The following is a 19,926-nucleotide window of genomic DNA, read 5'->3' as shown; positions in this document are numbered from 1 at the left end:
AAGAAAATATGAATGGCTGTTTTTATGAGAATTACAGCACCTTATATTAAGATTGTGTTAAAACTTAACTGTCTTTTTAAATAAACGTCCTTTGCTTTTCCCTTTCCTTTTGCAGGAGTTCTCTGGATTACAAATTAAAAAACCCATATTGACTAAAAGCATCTTTAAATTTAAAAGTGTAACCTAAAGCTGTCCAGCAGTGCAAGAAATTGTTGTTGGATTACAGAATTCATAGTATGTGTAGAACAGTTTAAAATGTACACTGTTGATGACGTTTTGCATCAAAGGATCTTGGACAATTGAAAGCCAAAGTTGAGGTTACAAAACACCTTGTGGCCTGGACAGCACACACTACTGTCCGCTAATCTGCCTGCATCGTGCTCAGCATAATAATAGATGTATGACATAGCTGCTTTTATACAGTATGTCCTGCTGGGATTCCGAATATGGGAAGTTTAACAATAAGAATTATGTGCTTCATCCAGGGTTTACACATACATAAAACAGGATTTCTTGCTTTCATATACACAGCACAGCACTATTTTGATGTTCCACTAAATGCACAATGTAAACAATGTAATTTGTGGTGTAGGAGGTGGACAGTTTTTTAGAATGCACTTTCTGGAAAAACAATTTGTTATGCCATTGTCAGAGTCACACTGGAAACCAATAAAACATAACATGTTTTTTTTATAAAATGAGTATATACTTCCATGTGTGTTTTATGAGAAAATCAATCAAAAAAAATATCAATTGGGATATAAAATACTTTATAAGAATGCATTTTGCATATTAAATATCTAAAGCACAAAACAACACTCTTTCAAGGTCACTTGGGTTTAAAGGAGCAGATGTGCTTCTTAAATTATTATTCCCTTGAAGAGCATACTTTTTTCTTAGTATTTTCAGTCTGAAGACCCATCTGCTTTATCAGTAAATGTGATAACTGAATAAATATCATACCATTTCTGTATGTTTATAGTGGATTTGTCTAACTTTGTTAACAGATTAGCTCATTGTGAAGGTGTAGGTGCAGTTAGGTGTATGAGGAACTGAAAAATGCCACCCTCACTGTTCATCCATTCAAGTGACTAAGAGGTATTAATTAGCCATATGTTTGCAAATATGTGGAGTCTAACGACTGGCAGATAAGCAAAATTAATGGTTTGTAAAGCCAAGGCTATGGTTTTATAGACTTAAGAGGATTTGTTTTCCATTAGATGTTGTTTAGTTTGTTTTTGGATTTAAACTATGCCCAATATATTTTCAGCTGAAATAAGAACAACCATAAGACATACTTTCTAATTCCTGTTTTCTGTAAAGAGGTGAATTTGCATTTAATATTTTTGTGTAGATATATATTATTTAGCCAACCTAATATTCAGATTCCATGAGGTGTCTTGAAAGCTAACGGGAAAAAAATAGTGCAAGGGCACCGAAATAGATTAGGCTAAAGAAAAGGGTTGTTAAGAAGGTCAGCACACACAGTCATTTACCATCTTCACTGAAGACTGTAGTCTTTACCTGAATTTAAAACACATTTCTTAATCTAGTCCTTATTTTTAATTTTTTTTTGTTCTAAGATTGATGCCAGCAACTTTCAAAGATTTTTTTTTCTTGAGTGAAATGCTTCACAGGCAAATTTCTGGCAGAGGCATAGAGTATCATGAGGCAGTTAGGCCAGGATTGAGCTCTGCAGCAGAGTGATTACTTGGAAAACTCTGCCCATTTCTTTTTCTTCCTTTTTGCCAATTGTTCAACCAGTATATATGTACTCCTGCTGTCTGCTCTTCCGCCTGATGTAAAACTACAAGAGACCATTTCCACCAAAGCCAACAACATAACAACATTTGAAAACCAACCGATCAATCTCTCATTGAATGCGTTAACTTTTCAAAATATATATTTCAAACTGTTCTGAAGTTTTGTTATACATGTAAAAGGTATTGGACTAAATGGAAATTTTTATTGTTGTATTTTTGTATTCTCATAAATACCATCCTGCTGTTGGTAGTTTTTTTGGGAGGTTTACTCAGGAGAACATTAGAAAGGTACTAAATGATTCTCCACAGACAGACTGGAGTTAAACCCAAGACTAGGTCCCATTCCACCAGGCCAGCAAGACTCACCATTCACTCACTTTCTATCTAGAATCCATAGAATCAGAGTGAGGATGCATTCCTAAGTGTCTTCAAAATGGCTATTGATTTGCTTAGCTGTAGGAAATTATTTTCATTAGTGTTGCAACTGTTTGAAGGGTCTCATAATTTCTAGTCAGTTATTCAGTAGTATTGGGGTCAAGGATTAAAATAGTGTCACGAACAAGGACACATGTAATTAAAGATAAGTTATTCAGTGGAGAACACAATAATGTTATTTAACAAAACACGCCTGAGCCCTCAAAACATTGTTTTTAACTGGGTATTGAGATGCTAACAGTTAAAGGTTTCATGATTTACAGATACAGTAAATGTTGATTTTTAAGGTTCTTTAACTGACTAACCAACATGAAACAAATAGGATAAATATTGTATTCAGTAGGGCTGAGTAAAGCCTACTTTTATTTAATCTCAGGTAAAGCCATTACATCTCCTTCTTATTTTTATAAAAATCATAGAAAATTCTTATTTTATAAAGTGATACAAGTTTAAAATGTTGCATTTTTCTCATTCTTTTTTTATCCTCCAGTCATTCATATCTTTATTTGAAAATACTCTTACATGGTCTAACTATTGTATACTCATGCAGTACATCTATAGGATTGAGACTAATTGTCAGTTTGATACTGTTGATTTTTATAATTGAGTTGTTATTGAGAATTTCAGCAATTTAACAGAGCCTAGCATTGTATGGACTTCAAATCCAATGTCGAAATGTTGAAAGGAATCCACTGTTAGAAATCCGTCACAAGTTTGGCTTGCCAAAATGTCACTCGGAGCTCCCAAGATTAAAGTTTAAAAAAGCAATACTTTTATCTGCACAGTAATAATTTGACAGCTATATAAAATAGTATGTCTTATCAACTCTTTCAACATCCAACGTTTCATGCCAGAGCTCAACCTCTTTTTCCAAAGTCCATTTTTATATCTTACAAAAAGGAATAATACAAAAGTAACATGGACAAAGTTAAGTTAATCTAAATGAAACATAATTATAAAATGATGTTATCAAATTGATCATGTTTTACTGTACATTCAGTTAAATTCTTTACACTATGAATGGAAAATATTATAATAGGGAAGACGGTATAGAGTTTAAAGATTGTGTTTAATAAATTCTCAGTAACCTATACTCTCAAGATTAGCTTAAAACTTAGGTTAGATTACTCTCACAATAAGCTTCTATTATTGTATTTGTAAATTTTCATATTTGAAGTTGTGCAGTGTTGTGGCATAGTTGTTAGAATTGCTGCCTTGCAGTTGTAGGGCCCTGGGTTCAGTTCCTGGGATGGAGTTTGTAGGTTCTTTCCATGTTCACATGACTTTCCTCCAGCAGTCCAGAGACATACTGATAGGTTAATTGGCTTTGGTGTGCGTGTGTGTGTGTGAGTGTTAGTGTCTGCCTGTGGCCTGAGGTGGACTGGTATCACATCAAGGGTATCACATCTAGCTTGCTTGCTGGAAAAGGCTCCGGTTTCCCCACAACCTGTATTGGATAAAGCAGTTAGAAAATGGATGGATAGATATTTTAAGTTTAGAGTCCTAAAAGATGGCTGAGGGCATATTTCTAAGCACCTCCACATGAGAAAAATAGTTATAATTAGTTTATTCTGAAACTGGATAATATAATTTCAAGGAATAGTACGTTGTAAGCAGTTCAGCCATGCAAAAATGACCAATTTCAACTCAGTTGGCTATGGCTATCTCTATAAAGTTGGAATGAAAAAAGGAATTCAGCTACTGAATTACCAGGAACCATTTTTAGGGTTGGTTTTAAAAGAGTATAGGGTAATTTCTGCAGTTGATCTCCTCTTCTTTGACATAAATCTTAATATATGAATAAATATTGCATTTGCTGGACACAGAGACAAACACATTACCTTACCTCGTCTTTTAATCTAGGCACTAATTTCACACATCATAATTGATTTGCCTGGTTATTTATTAGAAAGCCAGGGAGAACCAACAAACCAATAAAAGAGCTGTAATGTGTTTCTGGGTTTTCCGCTGACTGTAGTGTTTTGAGGGCAGCTTATGCTTCACTAAGCTCGTCTTTTCTCTTTTCTTCTTAGCGATCTATCATGGTTACCCCTTCCCCCACTGTGTCCCGCACTCCATCAATCTGTCCCAAAGGGCATTTCTTTTGTTGACCTTGTGAAATATCTTTGTGTCTTTTTCTGTCTTTAGCATTCATTCTTTTTTGTTTCCTGCTGACTATATGATTTCCTTATCTTCCCAGCTGTGGTGTGAATTAGTCAGGTAACAGTGATTAGAACAAAAGTTTTGCTTTAGGGCAAAATACTTTTGTGTTCAGGAGCACTTAAGAGTTTAGCATCCGTGGTTTAAAAGCAACTGGATGCACAGTTGTGGGGTTGTGAAGATGACCCCTTTGACCTAAAACAAGCCCCTTCTCTTGTGTCAGCATCTAAGCTTCTAAGGTTAGTTTTGTTTGATGTTTATGCATATGCATGTTTTTTAAATGTCCCTTTAGTTTACTTCACTTTACAGTACAATTTAGTTGACGCTACTCTATTTTGGTACCTTGGTCTAAAAAAATCAACAAGTTCAACCTGGAGCCTAATTCTATCCAGGGCTTCTATACAACATTTCTTACTATTTCAGCAAACTTTACCTAAGGATAACGTGCAAGTATTTGGTAAATTGTGTTCAATACTGTAATAATTCAATTCTGTCATACATAATTCAGATCTGCATTTCTGTCCATATGCGTTTATTCCCCTTAATCTATTCACGCCTGAACTTTCAATGCAAAAGTTCATTATGTCCTGGATAAACACCCATTATAGACATGCATGGTTTTTCACTGTTTTATTCTATTTGTGTTTCAGCCATGCACCTGTTTGGCCTAAATTGGCACCTGCAACCCATGCAGAGGCAGATGTTTCAGCTTGGAGAAGACAGTGATAGCAGCCTGCCAGTGCCTACAGATATGGCACAGCCACCCCTGGGAAACACAGGCTTAGAGCTGCCTGACAGAAAAGGCAAAAGCCCAGATGATGGTAAGGAGTGTGGAATGTCTGGATGTTTAGCCTAACTTTAAGCATGTGTTGTAATGTAATGTCCCCCTTATCCTCTCCAAAGCCATAATCTGAATAACCAGATGCCAACCTTATATTAATTTTAGCCTTTCAGAAAGCCAATTAGATATTTTTTGTATGAAGAATGCACGTGAGCTAATTTGTTTAAAGCTTTTTGTTTTAAAGTATGTATTGCTTTGTATTCTTTTCAGTCCATTTTCATTCAGATTTGTTTGCGTGTGCTTGTGTACTCATGTGCACAAGGGAATTTATAATGTGCTAATTGAGGTAATTTCTGATGTTTAAGTTACACATGCAGGAAATAGATATCTGTTAATGATGAATGTCTTTAACTGCAAAGTGGTAGTAGATTTATCACCAGGTATGTGCTACTGCACTTGATGTTGTTGAGACTGGTAACTGAAATAGCATTTTATTGTTTTTATCATCACTTCCATGGAGTTTATTCTTGATACTTTGTATACTTTTTAATGCTGTTCCAATATACAGTTCTCTTCCAAAAGAAAGTGCTCAATTGTTTCTTCAGTAAAGTATGTTTAGAAAATATTAGTTTTCCACCAAAGAAAAATAAGGAAACTTCTAAGAGTTAATGACACCAAAGTACTATACTGAACATTCATTTTTATGGAAACCTTATCTCTGTGAAAAAGGAAAATTTAGCCAATACCATCCAGACTCAATAAATGGGTAATAATCCAGCATTTCCATACAGTATATTTTAAAGAAAAGTAGTAATGGGAGAATCACAAGTTAAAGGGGCTATGCTGATTTAGTTCTCTCAGAAAGAACAAACTGGAGTGCTTAATCTCTCATCCAATTTGGAACTGAGACTGATTCCAGCAGCCCATGGCAATCTGCATTGTAATCCAATGAGAAGTCATGACAGTGACTGTGAGTGGAATAATATGATCTGTTCCTGGAAGGAAGCACAGGCAGCTTTGGGGATTCTGCAACGAAAGGCTGGAAGGGGATTAGTTTCTCTGTCCCCATCTAAAGAGAAGCATTCCTTTCATCTCTTAATTTGGGCTCTTTACTGGCAACAGAAGAAAGGATACAACAGTTTGGCACTATCCCCGTGGTATTGAAGGTTATACAGCATGAAAGTTTGCTCAATCCCAGTCTTTAACAAATGGTCTCAATTTGGTCATCTTAATTGCCTCAGGAAGTGGACAAAGGTGCAAAATCAGATCCCCCAATTATCATATAGATTAATCCCAGAGTTGGGTGTTTGCGATACGAGACCGTCAAAGTTTTTTGTAAACATTGGTGATAGAAACGGAAAGCCCCCTGAGGCAGGTCTTTGTGAATGGCAGCAGCAGTTGAAGGAAAATCAATAACTATGGCTTTCTAATTCTGCCATATAGTATAGCTTTGTCAAGCAAAATACAGCAAATCAATTTATTTCAACCCAGACATTTATATGTGAAACTGTGTGGCTCAACAAACTGTGTCTATGCGCACATGTTCATGTTTGCACCTCAGATGTGTCTGTTATCTAGACATTACAGTCAAGGTCACATTATTTCAATAATAATTATGTTGTGGAGGTCAAATTGTTTGGGTGGAAATTAGGCTGAATGCTCTTAATTTGGGAATTTTGGTTTTCTTTAAAATGATGATAATTCTTTGCATTTATATATCAATTTTCATTCTAAAGGATCCCAGAGTGTTTTATTTATAGTAGGGGACCTCTTCATATACTTCCAAAGTACAGCACTGAGATCTTTAATGACCAAGTAGCCAGGACATCATTTTAATTTTTCGTGTTAAGGATGCCACAACCTATGGCACAGTGTCACCATATTGGGACACTAAATTTGTTTAAAACTTCTTGTCCAGAGGGAAGAATGACTCAGGTTACAGGGTGGTTGCAGTACAGTAATTGTGACAGTATATGGACACTATAAAAATCTATAAAAAGACACTATAAAAATCTGTATAGGTAATAAAAAGTTAAATATAAACTTAAACTTAATATAAACTTAAATCTATATACTTTTATATAGCCTTTCAAGAAGATTCTACCTGTAGGTGTCCTAAAATAGCTGTCCAACATAAGTTGATGTTTTGTCCAAACCTTGGTTGATAGATCAACCGATATGTATTGCAGATATGGATTATTTAATTTCAGTACATTTGTAATATATTAAAGAACTCCTCGCTCCAGGTTTAAATGTCAATTCCTTCTAAATTGAATTGGTTATTATTAGTTTTGTATTACATTTGGTATTAAAACTTTAGCTGAAGAGACATGCCAAATATTTAATTATCTGTGCTGAATTACGGACAAGATGTAATTTCAAGATTTGTGAATTTCATTTGGAACTTTAAAAGCTTTTAACTCAAGACAAATGACATTTGCAACATTAACCTCAAAACACTAATTGCTCATTTGCAGCTTAGTTATAAAACGGAGATATCCCTGTGAATATTTGAGTAATCTGTCATATCTAGAATGTGCATTGATTGAGAATTTGGTTTCTCGGGCTTCTGTAAATGGTAGGTGTGCAGGGTGTCTTTTTTCAGGTGTTGCACATCCTAAATAATTAACTATTGGACAGGAGAGAGACTTCCTACCATCTGCTGTAGTTAGTGTAGTTTTATGCCATTCTGTTTCCTAAATCCCATGGGTTCTGTTTTGTGGATGTCTAGTTTAATAGAAATCACATTTAAATTTGGCTCTACTTCATTGGCAAGCAGATGTTGGCATTTCCATGCAGTTTCAATGAGTTCGAGAGATTTTTAAGCATATGGAACTTGCTACTATGCCTTATTATTATTGATATTTGCTGGTAGCCTTCAGAAATCTTTGAAATAAAGTAATGGCACCTTATTGGTAAAGGCAAGTATCTCAGAAAATACCGAACATATTAAGTATGGCTTAAAAAGTTGAATTAAACACACATTTCAAATGAACATTTTTGTTTTTAGGGTATTTATTATCCTGGACACTTTATAAATCAGCTTTAAACCAGTATAATCCAATTTTCAATGACCGGTACAAAAACACATATATGTATTTAGACATGTCTAGTAATACAGTATTCAATATCTGTTTATTCCCATTAGTTCCAAAGCCACCAAGTATTGTCTGTCTAGCAGACGGTGGCCATTTGCATCATTTGGTTGTGTTGTGGTGTTTGACCAGCTATATTATTGCTACAAAATCTACCCATCCATTCATCATGAAAACAAAAAAAATTCTAGAGACAAAGAAGGAAAGAGGAAAAAAAATACTCCAGAGCAGATATTTGAAAAGACAAGATCAAAAGAAAAAAAAACTACAGAGCTGCCTTCATTTTGTTAAAGTAGTGAATTGCAGAAGTTTTCTGATATTCTAAATATCACTAGATTATATTATTTTACATTCCAGGCTTGGATAATCCAGTGTGATTTTGTATCTGAGAAAAAGTTTATAATGCATATGTATACCACACTAATAACCGACTGTTTCCTTTATACCGTATGGCTTTTGAAAATCCCCACAACTGGATCACAAATGTTTCATTATTAATGAATTATGTTAATTCACAGTTAATTAACCAATTACTACTAATTCATAAAATCTTCTGTTACAGTTAAACCTGATGGTATGCTCCCAGAAGACAGCTTTATAGACATGGGAGAGATTGACATTGGGAGAAAGGTCACGCAGAAGATCCCCCCTGGAATTTTCTGGCGATCCCAGGTGTTCGTCGATCACCCCATGTACCTCAAATTCAACGTGTCATTGGGAAAAGATGCTTTGGTGGGAATTTATGGAAGAAGAGGCCTGCCTCCCTCTCACACACAGGTAACTGAGAAACTGCTGAAAGTTTTGGAGTGTGGCAAGAGATGGCTTACTAGGCATTCGATCTAGTAGTCAGAAATGATAGAGTTTGCCGAGCAGAAGACTACAGAAGTTGAAAAGAATGTAAGATTACTACGTACACCTTTTCAGTGACTTTACTAAAATCACATTTACGTAAGAACATAAAACATAGTTCTTTCAAAGTCTTTAGAATTGTAAATTGCGTCCTTTGTTAAAATTTGGAATTCTCCATTTAGACATTAAACAATTAATCTAAAAATAATTGTGCTTGTGCTAATCTGCATGCTTGCAATTTAGAAGTAAAACAATTGTTTTTGTCCTTTTATATTATTTTTTATCTCAGATTTCCACACAGCAAAGTTAATTTTGCATGTACTGTACTCTGATCATTCTGAAAATCCATAAAATTCTTTTCACGCAAATCTGTATTTTTAAATGATAAATTATAAGTTGTATACCTTCACTAGAAAAGGAAACTGAATGAATAACATAATTACAGTCAGTAGTTTAAACCATGTTTTGAAATACCTTTCCATAACCAAGAGTTTTTTTTAAATCAATTGATGTTTTTGAAGGAGTTTTTTTTTTTAGTACTCTGAAAACAAAGTTGTTTTCTACACCGTTTGATGCCATGAGGTTGGGGGGGGTGCGGTAACCTGTTGGGTTAAAAGTAGGCAGACTCAAGACAAGAACACACCTTAGGCAAATTATACTGAAAAAAATAAACAGAAGTCACTTCCTTCTGGCAGTGGTAAAAAGTAACCCCCAGATCAAAGAAGCTGGTCTACCCTGATAAAAAAATGTGTATCACAAAACAAAAAGAAAGTCATCTTGTCAACATGGTAGAAAACAAATAATTTTCTTTTCTCAAAAACTAGAAATATACTTTTCTTCTCAAAGCTTGAGAAATAAATCTAGTCATTTTTCTTTACAGAACAATTCCAATCTTGCCTTCTTAATGATAAAAAATCTATAAATAGCCTTAGTATCTAGTTTTCTTTTATTGCTTTTCTTCTTCATATACATTTACATTCCCCTTTTCTGAATAGAGAGAAAAGCTATGGGTGCTTGTTAAAGTCATTTTATCTTCCTACTTCTCCTGGCCTCTTTTAGTCTCTTCTACAGAGTGATATATACAGGTCTCTTACTTAATTCTTTAGGATTTCTTTGTAGTACTTTGCTCTTCTCTTTTCTTTCCTGTGCTTTGCTATAGTTTAGTTTAATACAATAATACATTTAGTTTTTTAATACAAAAAACGTTTTAATAATAATAAAGATTTAATTGTATTAAATCTTTATTAGTAAAAAATAAAAGTTTTAATACAATAATCCGTTTTTTTCCAACCTGCTCTCTGTATGTTCTTTCACCAAATGAGAATTTGTGAAATCACCAAATACTGTCAAATGTAGTTTGTGTGCAGTAAGCAATGAATCACTTTCCCAGTGTTTCTCTCTGGATTCGAGGTTTATAGGCCTGTTGATAAGAACACACCTCTATCTTCTTAAGTTCCTTGTGGCAGTTTACATCATGGTATCTAAGTCTGTTCCACCATCTTAATGCAGTCAGAAGTCCTATTGAAGTCTGTGACGCTCTTCCTAATGTACCTCCCATTCAGTACACTGCCCCTAGTGGCATCACAATAGATAAATTAAATTGAGACTTTTCTATGAGATAATTTAAAGTCAAATGAGAAAATGTGTTTTTTTTAAATATTAACCTTTGTTTTTACTGTTTGTCCTTAAATTCTTCATTTCCTTTCTTTACAATAAACTTGTTATTACTTTACTTTAAAATAGTGTTGTATTACTTTTTTTGTTTCACTGATATGACAGATATAGGCTTTATGTATCTGGAAATTATTACTTTGAATTACAGAGAGTTATTGATAAATAACAATGGAGTTACTGTTTCTGGTTTAAACCAAGTTTAAAATAGACTTTATAAATCTGGTTTAATAGCAAATTAACTGTAAAAAAATTTCACATAGCTGCCTATTCTTTGGGTAATCGAGGTGATGTTGGTGCATGGTCAGGCCCAAATTTTGCCAGTTGTAAGAGCTGCTGAACACCAATTTGCAATGCAGAAATTGGATTAAAATTTAGCAAACTATTAAGTGAGAATGCTCTCATCTTACCATTTGTCAGAACAGAGTGGGCGGCTCTTTTTTAAAACAACTATACCACCGCACCTGGCATACAAAGGAGAATCTTCCCCGTGATAGAAGACCCTTAAAAAACGAAGGCTTGCCATCTGCGCTGTCTCATGGTTATTTCAATCTTCTGTGTCTTCAGTTTGACTTTGTGGAGCTGCTGGATGGGAGGCGGCTGTTAGCTCAAGATGTGCGCGGCTTGGAAGGACCCCCAGGCCAGCACCGGAGCTTGGTGCCCGTCATCCACCATGACACGGGATTCATCCAGTACATGGACTCGGGCATCTGGCATCTGGCCATTTACAATGATGGCAAAGAAGCAGAGCAGGTCTCCTTCATTACCACTGCCATAGGTGAGGTGCTTGGCCTGCCATCTGCCTGGGAGATCACTTCCATCTCCTAGGAGGTTTTCCACAACTATGATTTTAATTATTTTCCTACAGCATTACTCATTTTTCATTTTTAGTTAAAAAATGTGATTGCTAATGAAGGTTAACTAAGGACCACAAGAAGGCAGTTGGCGGGAATGGTCAATGGTTTTTATCCTCCCTGGTATAGAGCAGTGACTTGGATATGTCTGTCTCATTGTGAACATATAATGTGGTCATTAGCTTTGGTGTCTTGCACTACAGGGATTTCAGGCTTTTGATAATGTGCGTAGAATGTTGCGGCTCGATTTCAATGTCTGTGATTGTGGCCTGCCCCTAATGTTGTTTCAGGTCATTATTTGATCCAATTTTCATTTACTTTCCATTCACAAATCTCGTTTCCTACAGTTATAACTATCAGATTCAGATTTCTGTCCTTTTTGTTGTATAAGGTACAATTCCAAGACTAAAATGCCAGGTTTCTTTTTCAGGAGGGGGGTTGTATACGTTTTTTTTCCGCATTAGCATTTGGGCTTTCACAAACAGCTTTGATGGTATCATTTTAAAGGCAGGTGACAAGCTTAGACGTTTAATGCATGTTTACTGTGTGATTTTTCTCTGTTTTGCTTCCTTTCATTAAAGTTCTATAGCCAGAACCCATCCATGACACAGATCTCTGAGCAGCAGACTGATAGTAACTTTTAAACGTTCCAACACACTCACATTTATTGGAATAAAACCAGCAACCAAAGATGAAAAGAATGCACAGTGCTATCCTACTGAGATCAACTCAGCAATAGAGGGAGATTCAGAATATATATGATTAGAAGAGAGTGGAAACAGGGGACCTTGTTTACTGTAATGCTCAGCACCTCAGCAGGATAGAAGTGAGGTACCTTATGTAGGTTAGTTTTGCTGAACAGGAGTGTACTGTAAATCTTTGAACAAAAAATCAGCCAAAAGCCTGAGTATTCCAGAGACTGCACCAATGAGATGGCTGTCTTAAAGATCCAGCGACAGAGCTCAACAACAGCTGCTGCCTCTGGCCTTGTGGACAGGGCTGATTAGGTCACAGTATACCTTAGAGCAAAGGCAGAAGAAAATGTTTCCCTTTTTGGAAATAGGTCGTTGTAGCAATGTCCTTCAATAGCAAAAAACTAAGCTTGTTATTTTTTGTTACTGAATATTTGGTTAAACAGCATGGTATTTAGCACATTTCAGTACATTATTTGTAGTTATTAAAGATAAGCTCATGTAAATGTGGAAATTCATTAATGTTTTTCTGTTCCATATCAGCTACAAACAACTTTAACCACACACAGTATCATTAGGGGGTTTCTTGGAATATAACCATAAAAAATTGTGTAATTTTCAACAGAATGCATCTGACACATTGGGAATCACGGACACAGTACTTAATTTATGTTACAATAAAATACAGCAACATAAACACAATTTAGACAAAAGACAAACAAATACATTGTTTAGAATATTGAAACCTTATCTGTTGTTGAATATTACCTAACATCTCAAGGCATGATTCCTTTGAACTTCCTACCATTTTTATTTCTGTTGTTGATTTCAGTCATTTTGTTTCTTTATTTGTCTCTTCTCGACCAAGGTTTCTGAACAGCTACACATATTCCTTATTTTTGTGCCTTTTGCACAGCTTGAAATGAAAGACAAAGAACGCATCTTACTTTTTCACTGTTATGGGCCTTCTCTTTACCTTCTTTAGTCATTTTTTTTTCCACTGGTACAATTCATCCACATCTAAGTGTGTTCTGGTGATCTTGTTCCTGTAAATTCCCCTGGAGCAGACTGTGTTTTGCTTCAGTCATCTGCTGCTCACTAACAGTGCCTTCACATGCACCCTCCCAGTGCAGGCAACCTTTAACAGCTTTCAGGGCAGAATGATTTTTAGTCACTGCTGTTTGCCTCCAGCCAGCTTTCAGAGGTGCTGCTTTCTCTGGCTACCACTCTGTTGAAAAACAGAGTTCAGCTAAGATCTTCACAAGCACTTTATAGCTTCAGATGAAGGCTCTCAAATGAAGTTTGATTCATGTTTGCTGGCTAGGAAAAGCATTCAGGGTGGACGTTTTTGTTTTGTCTTAGGTTAGGAGCTGCTTTTTCATATGAAGGAGAGGAAAAGGCAGAGAATGGGGGAAAAGCTTACCTTGAACAAGCCAGAAGCAGTTACTTTTTTAGATATTCATTATATTGCATCAGATTTATTAACTGTATTTATGAATTGGCTGTATTGAGGTTAGCAAAGAGAACAATTACACATAAAATATTGGAGGAATTGACGCTGAAAATATGATGTCCCAATGCTTTCTAAAAATGTTTTTTTTTAACTTAATGACTACTATAATTTATTTTACAGTACCTATGCATTCATATACAGTGGTACAGTTCTAAAGTGTAAAAAAGTACGCTAATTAACGAAGTGATCTGCACAAAGCTTTCTAGTTCTCTCATTGTCCTGCAATGGTCACGGCCATGCAGTTATTCATGGCTGTGGTTAATCATTATTCACCATACCGCTGTATGCATTTACCACAGCTAAACTGATCGTTACAACACTATATTCTGGTTTACCATGGTATACAACATTAACTTTCTGGAATGATTGTGTCTGGTTTCTAAGGCTGATGTGTGTTGAGCGTACTGGTTCGCTTTGGCTGCCATTGCATCACCCAGGTGGGGGCTGCACACTGGTGGTGGTATAGGGGAAGTCCCCTTTACCTTGAAAGCTCTTTAAATGAAGTGTCCAGAAAAGTGCTATATAAGTGTAAGGATTATTTACCAAAGCATTTTCTGATTATTCTGTCTACATTAAAAATAAGATCCCAATTGATTAGGTCTGGGCTTTTGTATTATAGTGTAATTTAAGACATTTTTGACATTTGATTAATAGAGATTTCTACTGTGCTGGATATTGATATGCTTTTGGCCATTTTGTTTTTTTCATCAACCAGATGTAAGTACTAATTATGCAAAATTGACAGCCTTCGTCAAGTTTCAGGTTTGCATGTTTGATTTACTGGTAAACATTGTCACAGCCAGTCATTTCTCTGGTGCAAATTCATACACCCAATTCCCCAGGTCATCTTTGCAACATGCATTTTTCATGCTTATTAGTCATCCTAACAGAAATGGACCAAAGATACAAATACAAACTTTATTATTTTGTCTCATCTTTAACCTTTAATAGATGTAAAGTACAATTTTTTGTTACAAAATGTAAATTAGACTAAGCCATTCAGCACATCTACTACAATGTACTGTATACCAGACTGAAAAAATGTGATTTGTAAATAAGTTGGTTAAAACTATACTTGATGAGATGGCTTTGTATGCAGACCAAACCATGCTGTAGTACAGTACCTAGTGCATGCTTTAAAACAGAGCCCAGCATATTGTTAAGGAAGTTTGTGCTCAGATACATTTCTCTTGAATTTGTACCATGGAGTTCACTTCATAAATAATTCCTGTGTAATTGTATTTCAGGGAGAAAAAAATCTTCTATTGCTTTTGAACTTGTGTTCCCTCCAGCCATTCAGCCTTTGAGCAAAAGCTGGGCTTCCTAGTTAGTTGGTCTGCTTCAAAGCCATCAGGGTCTGGATGAAATACTGATCTCGTTTGAGACATCTGGGGATAGCTCCACGCTGGCCGCTCTCCCTCCATGGCTTGAACTGGAAATACTGGACCATGCCTTTATCAACATCATCACTTTTTCTTCTGCAGCCTGTGTGATGATTAACTCTCTTGAGGATGTGAAAGCACCAGCCCAATTCAGATAACTAGCCTTTGTTTAACACAAGAGCTGCTTTGTTCAATACACTCTGCCTAGCTGCAGGCAGTGGATGAGAGTGAAACTTGTTTTCCATTTAAATCTGATGGCACGATGGCTGGCCTGCTGAGTATTACATGGGGAAGTTTTGCTAACTCCTGTTGTGATATACAGTATTTCCGTTGTTATTTTGTGGTACTACAGAAGTGTAAAGAAAAAAGTTGTGCAGTAGGTTTGTCAGTAGACTTGAGGCTCAAACCTGCTATACTAATCCCTAGGCTTATGACTTTCATCCTTATAATTTTCTCATTTTTTACACAAACATGTACGGAATTGTAACTTAATAACATGTTAATAATGAAAAAGAGCTTGAAACTGAAATGCATGCACATTTTTAAACATTAAAATGTTATGGTGTTTTATATTAAAAATATAAGCAAAATTAATTTATTTAACTTGGTTTTTTTCTGTTTAATAGATTCAATTGACGATTGTCCAAGCAACTGCTATGGAAATGGAGATTGTGTTTCTGGTACCTGTCACTGTTTTCTTGGTTTTCGTGGACCAGACTGTGGGAGAGGTAAAATTTATTTCCTTACTTGATTTGAATTAAGGGAATGGAATTGGTATTTAGTCTGGTTATGTGAATAAGATGCCCTCATATAATATATAGTTAAATTGACCATATACAGCAATCAGTAGATGAAAGATATTGTGGTGTAATACTGGGCTGGCCAAAATGCGACTCACTCAAGCATGGTTCACGGTGAAGTGCTTGGTCACACCTGCGATGCTGAACAAAGGAAAGAAAGTAATACACAAGAGTGAAAAATATAGATAATGAGAAACCCTTGTTTTTGCTTGAAAAAGCTTTCTGGGATTGGTCAATACCCAGCAGTATGAAATATTTTCTGTGTCTCTCTTTGTTGTTATGTTTTTGGCATCAGACTCGGCAGCTTCTTTTGAATTAAAGGAGACTAAGATAGAACAGCTCACAGAATGCACCTTTTATATGTCCTGTTACTTTGGAACATATTGTCATACTGTCATATCTAATGACAGGCACAAAACTCTTTTAAAGATATTAATTGAAACACATGGAGAAGATGCCAGGGCAGGCTAATAATATCTCTTTTTTGGCTAGGTCGTTAGTCTTTTCTAGGCCATCTGTTCCTCTATTGATGATCAATGCAGCATTGATTTGTTCCCTTACAGCTCACCATGTTTCAATATGGTAGTCAATCCAGAAATACATGGTTATGAATATTTTGTGCTTGCTCCTTAATTCCATTTCGGTATTTATGTTATTCTTCACACTCTTAAATAATACAACACTTTTTAATCAGGTCTCCGCATGAGTGTCAATTTTCTGTTATTTTCTTATAGAGTATGTACCTAAAATATTTATGAAAGCAGTAAGAGGTTGTGTTTTCAAGGTTTGTTTGTGCCATAAAAAATCCAAATCAATAAGAAACTGAGCACAGCATACACTAACATTAAATCTTTTACCACATTTTCAATGTGTTTACTCTTAAAATTACAATGATTGTTGCGCTTTTCGTATATAATGGAGTTGCCTATTTAAAGTAGCAAGATAATCTCATCTTTATTCTGCTTGCAACAACGAAAGTTGATAAGCACAGATCATGATAGAAACTGTTATCCCTTAAACAGAATTACATTGTTTTTGACTTGGGTTTCTGCTAATAATGAGCTGCATGAAAGGTCTGGAAATTACTTTTTGTTGGAATTTTTTGCCATTTAAAATGTCATTCACATACTTTGTGCATTGTTATTGATTAGTCTAGTTGCTAATATCTATCATGGTTTTATGGACTTTGAGCAACTCACACCACAAGCCTACAGACATCGGTATGTCCCGTTCACATGTGTGTGTTTTCCTTCTTCAAAGCGTCATGCCCAGTGTTGTGCAGTGGCAATGGCCAGTATCTTAAGGGACGCTGCATGTGTCACAGTGGATGGAAAGGAGCAGAATGTGATGTGCCCACCAACCAGTGCATCGATGTAGCCTGCAGCAACCATGGCACCTGTATCATAGGCACGTGCATCTGCAATCCAGGCTACAAGGGCGAGAACTGTGAGGAAGGTAATGAGTGAATATCATGTACCAGTCTTGCCTACTCTGCACTGCTCCGAAAGTATACTTTTTCACAGAATTCTTTTATAGGTAGTAACTCCTCTTTCGATGGCGTTGGAGAGAATGCTTAAATGAAGGTGTTAAGTGAGAAGTAGTAGAGATGTGTGGCTTCACCGCTGAGTAGTGAACTTGAGCAAATTCTTAAATGTACTGTGCTTTTTAAAAGAAGGCCCACTTATCACATTAGGGGCAAACACACCTAATGTTACAGTTTCTGAAAAGGGATAGCTGGCCGTCGCTTCACTAGAACCAAATTGAAGTTAACAATTTCAACAGAGCTCTTCAAAGCATCATCCAGTACATCCAGATCTTTGTGAATCACAAGTAAAAAACAAATCTATGCACAGAACATTTCTAAAAACCGTGTCTAAATGCACTTTCTATTAAAAGTATGAATGGTCTAAATTCATCATACATAAAGAGCTTCTGTTGGCTGTTAATTAAAATGTAAAAACCTGAAGAAACATTTTTAACTGTATTGAGTTTTAAAAGAATGATTTAATTTTTATTTTTACCCATGACAGATGGCTCGAGGAAACTGAAACAAATGTGTGCATTTGGTAAATGTATCAAACTAAATATTTTTGGAAGCTAGAGAGATAGATACATAAATCACTAAAACAATCCAAAACATAAATGTCTTTTGAGAAATTGAATGTCATTCATATATTTCAATATTTTACATTCTCTTGCAATATTGAGCATATCTATTTTGTAAATGCACATCTCGTCTCACAAAAATAAGCTCAAGAATGACATGGAAGACAATCACATGCATTGATTTTCAAATACCAACCCTAAATGCAATGCTTTATTTCATTTTTGTTTTTACAAATAAAGCCTGTTTTTCAAGGTTCTGGTCCTTCCATTAACAACACAGAAGTATTCTTTTGTTGTCTGAATTCCCATAAGCTAAATTTACGAAGAAGAAAGCAGGACTTTAATCCTTTCACAGACTTCTTGCTACAAGCTCACTAAAAGGATAAGGCAAGTAGAGATGAGATTGAAGTAGCCTTTGTCTGTGACAGCTCTTGAAGACCCTCATTTCAAGATGAAAAATGGACCTAAGATTATGATAAATGGGGTTTCTCACATGCATACCCCTTTATTCTATTTTGGTTCTAGTATTAGCCATAAAGAGAGGGCGGGAGTACAGATGAGGGCCCTTTAAATTTTGTTACCTTTCTTTCCTGCGACCTTCAGCAGGCATGATTAATTGCCAGGAGAGAAGTTCTTGTCAGTTAGCCTGTGATCTTTGTTCCTTGAGCCCAAACCATCTGCTAAGAGATGAAAGATCCTGTTTGCCTTATTATAACGGCCTTTATACCTATTTGTGTCGTCGTAAGAGTAATAGACATGGCCTGGCCCCTCTGTTCACAGTGTCTAGGTCCGAAGTCATCCTATCTTTCACTTGCCATATGGGACAGGTATTGTGTTTTTGGTTTCCCATCTACTGTCATCTTCTGTCCAGCCCTAGTCATGACATGTCTGTTGTCTCTAGGTGACCCTTTATGGAGTAGTCATTATGCATGCCTCTGTGAAAAAGGAGATGAACACAAAGACTGATTTTGCACTCCAACTTTCCAACTGTATTGATGATTTCAATTTCAAAATCAAGACAAACTAAATGCTTACTTAAACTTACCATTGTGCTTCACTATAGTTTACTGTAACTTAATGTTACCAGAAAGCAAGTTAATCAAGGAAAGTTGCAAGATCACTGTCAGCATATTCCATATTTGTCTCTTTTTTAGTTTTGTGTTTCATTTTCATTTTGTATTTCCACATGTAGTTACAGTAGGTGATTTTTCTGTGGAGGGACTTAAAACCAAAATAAGCCAATGTAGAAGACGCACAGCCCACTTATAAAAAAACCTGAAAATCTTTTTTAAAAGGGTACCTGACTGTTTCACAGTTTCTTTTTTTCATTTTACCCTTTAAGCACACATAATTACGGCTGTAGCATGAAACCTTCACTCACTGCAGGGATACAGTCCAATTCAGGCCTTATCAGAAGGAGCAGAATCCTGATCAAACGGCTCAATCTTGCTGAGTGAGAATAGGCAACTCTACTTAAATAATGTCCGTATTTGTTTTGTTTTTTACAGTGGACTGTCTGGATCCTACATGTTCAGGACGAGGGGTTTGTGTCCGGGGAGAGTGTCACTGCTCAGTGGGATGGGGGGGACCAAGTTGTGAGAATCCACGGGCATCTTGCATGGATCAGTGTTCAGGACATGGAGCTTTCATCCCTGAAACTGGAACTTGTAGCTGTGATCCAAACTGGTCTGGACATGACTGCTCCACAGGTGAGATTATGCACTGACAACAGAGTACAATAAAAACTTCCATTCCAAAGTATGCAAAGATTTTATTACTCAGCGGTGTCTTGGCATGGTTTCAGTTCCAGTAATGAAGACTTAGT

The 19,926-nt window shown here is 35.9% G+C and overlaps 1 protein-coding gene across 10 annotated transcripts in view; it reads left to right on the top strand.

Annotated features, from left to right (window-relative positions):
* tenm4 (teneurin transmembrane protein 4) overlaps positions 1-19,926 on the top strand; it is a 222,951-nt gene that overhangs the window by 121,051 nt on the left and 81,974 nt on the right. For all 10 annotated transcript variants that reach the window (XM_088639075.1, XM_088639077.1, XM_088639074.1 and 7 more), the window contains 6 exons: positions 5,009-5,179; positions 8,797-9,011; positions 11,322-11,532; positions 15,822-15,923; positions 17,256-17,450; positions 19,610-19,810. In XM_088639075.1, coding sequence (XP_088495201.1) covers positions 5,009-5,179; positions 8,797-9,011; positions 11,322-11,532; positions 15,822-15,923; positions 17,256-17,450; positions 19,610-19,810 — 1,095 coding nt within the window. The remainder of the gene's footprint in view (positions 1-5,008; positions 5,180-8,796; positions 9,012-11,321; positions 11,533-15,821; positions 15,924-17,255; positions 17,451-19,609; positions 19,811-19,926) is intronic.

The sequence above is a fragment of the Lepisosteus platostomus genome, chromosome 7, assembly GCF_059453375.1.
Source record: "Lepisosteus platostomus isolate fLepPlt1 chromosome 7, fLepPlt1.hap1, whole genome shotgun sequence".
Taxonomy (NCBI): domain Eukaryota; kingdom Metazoa; phylum Chordata; class Actinopteri; order Semionotiformes; family Lepisosteidae; genus Lepisosteus; species Lepisosteus platostomus.
This window is presented reverse-complemented; position numbering and strand designations above follow the sequence as displayed.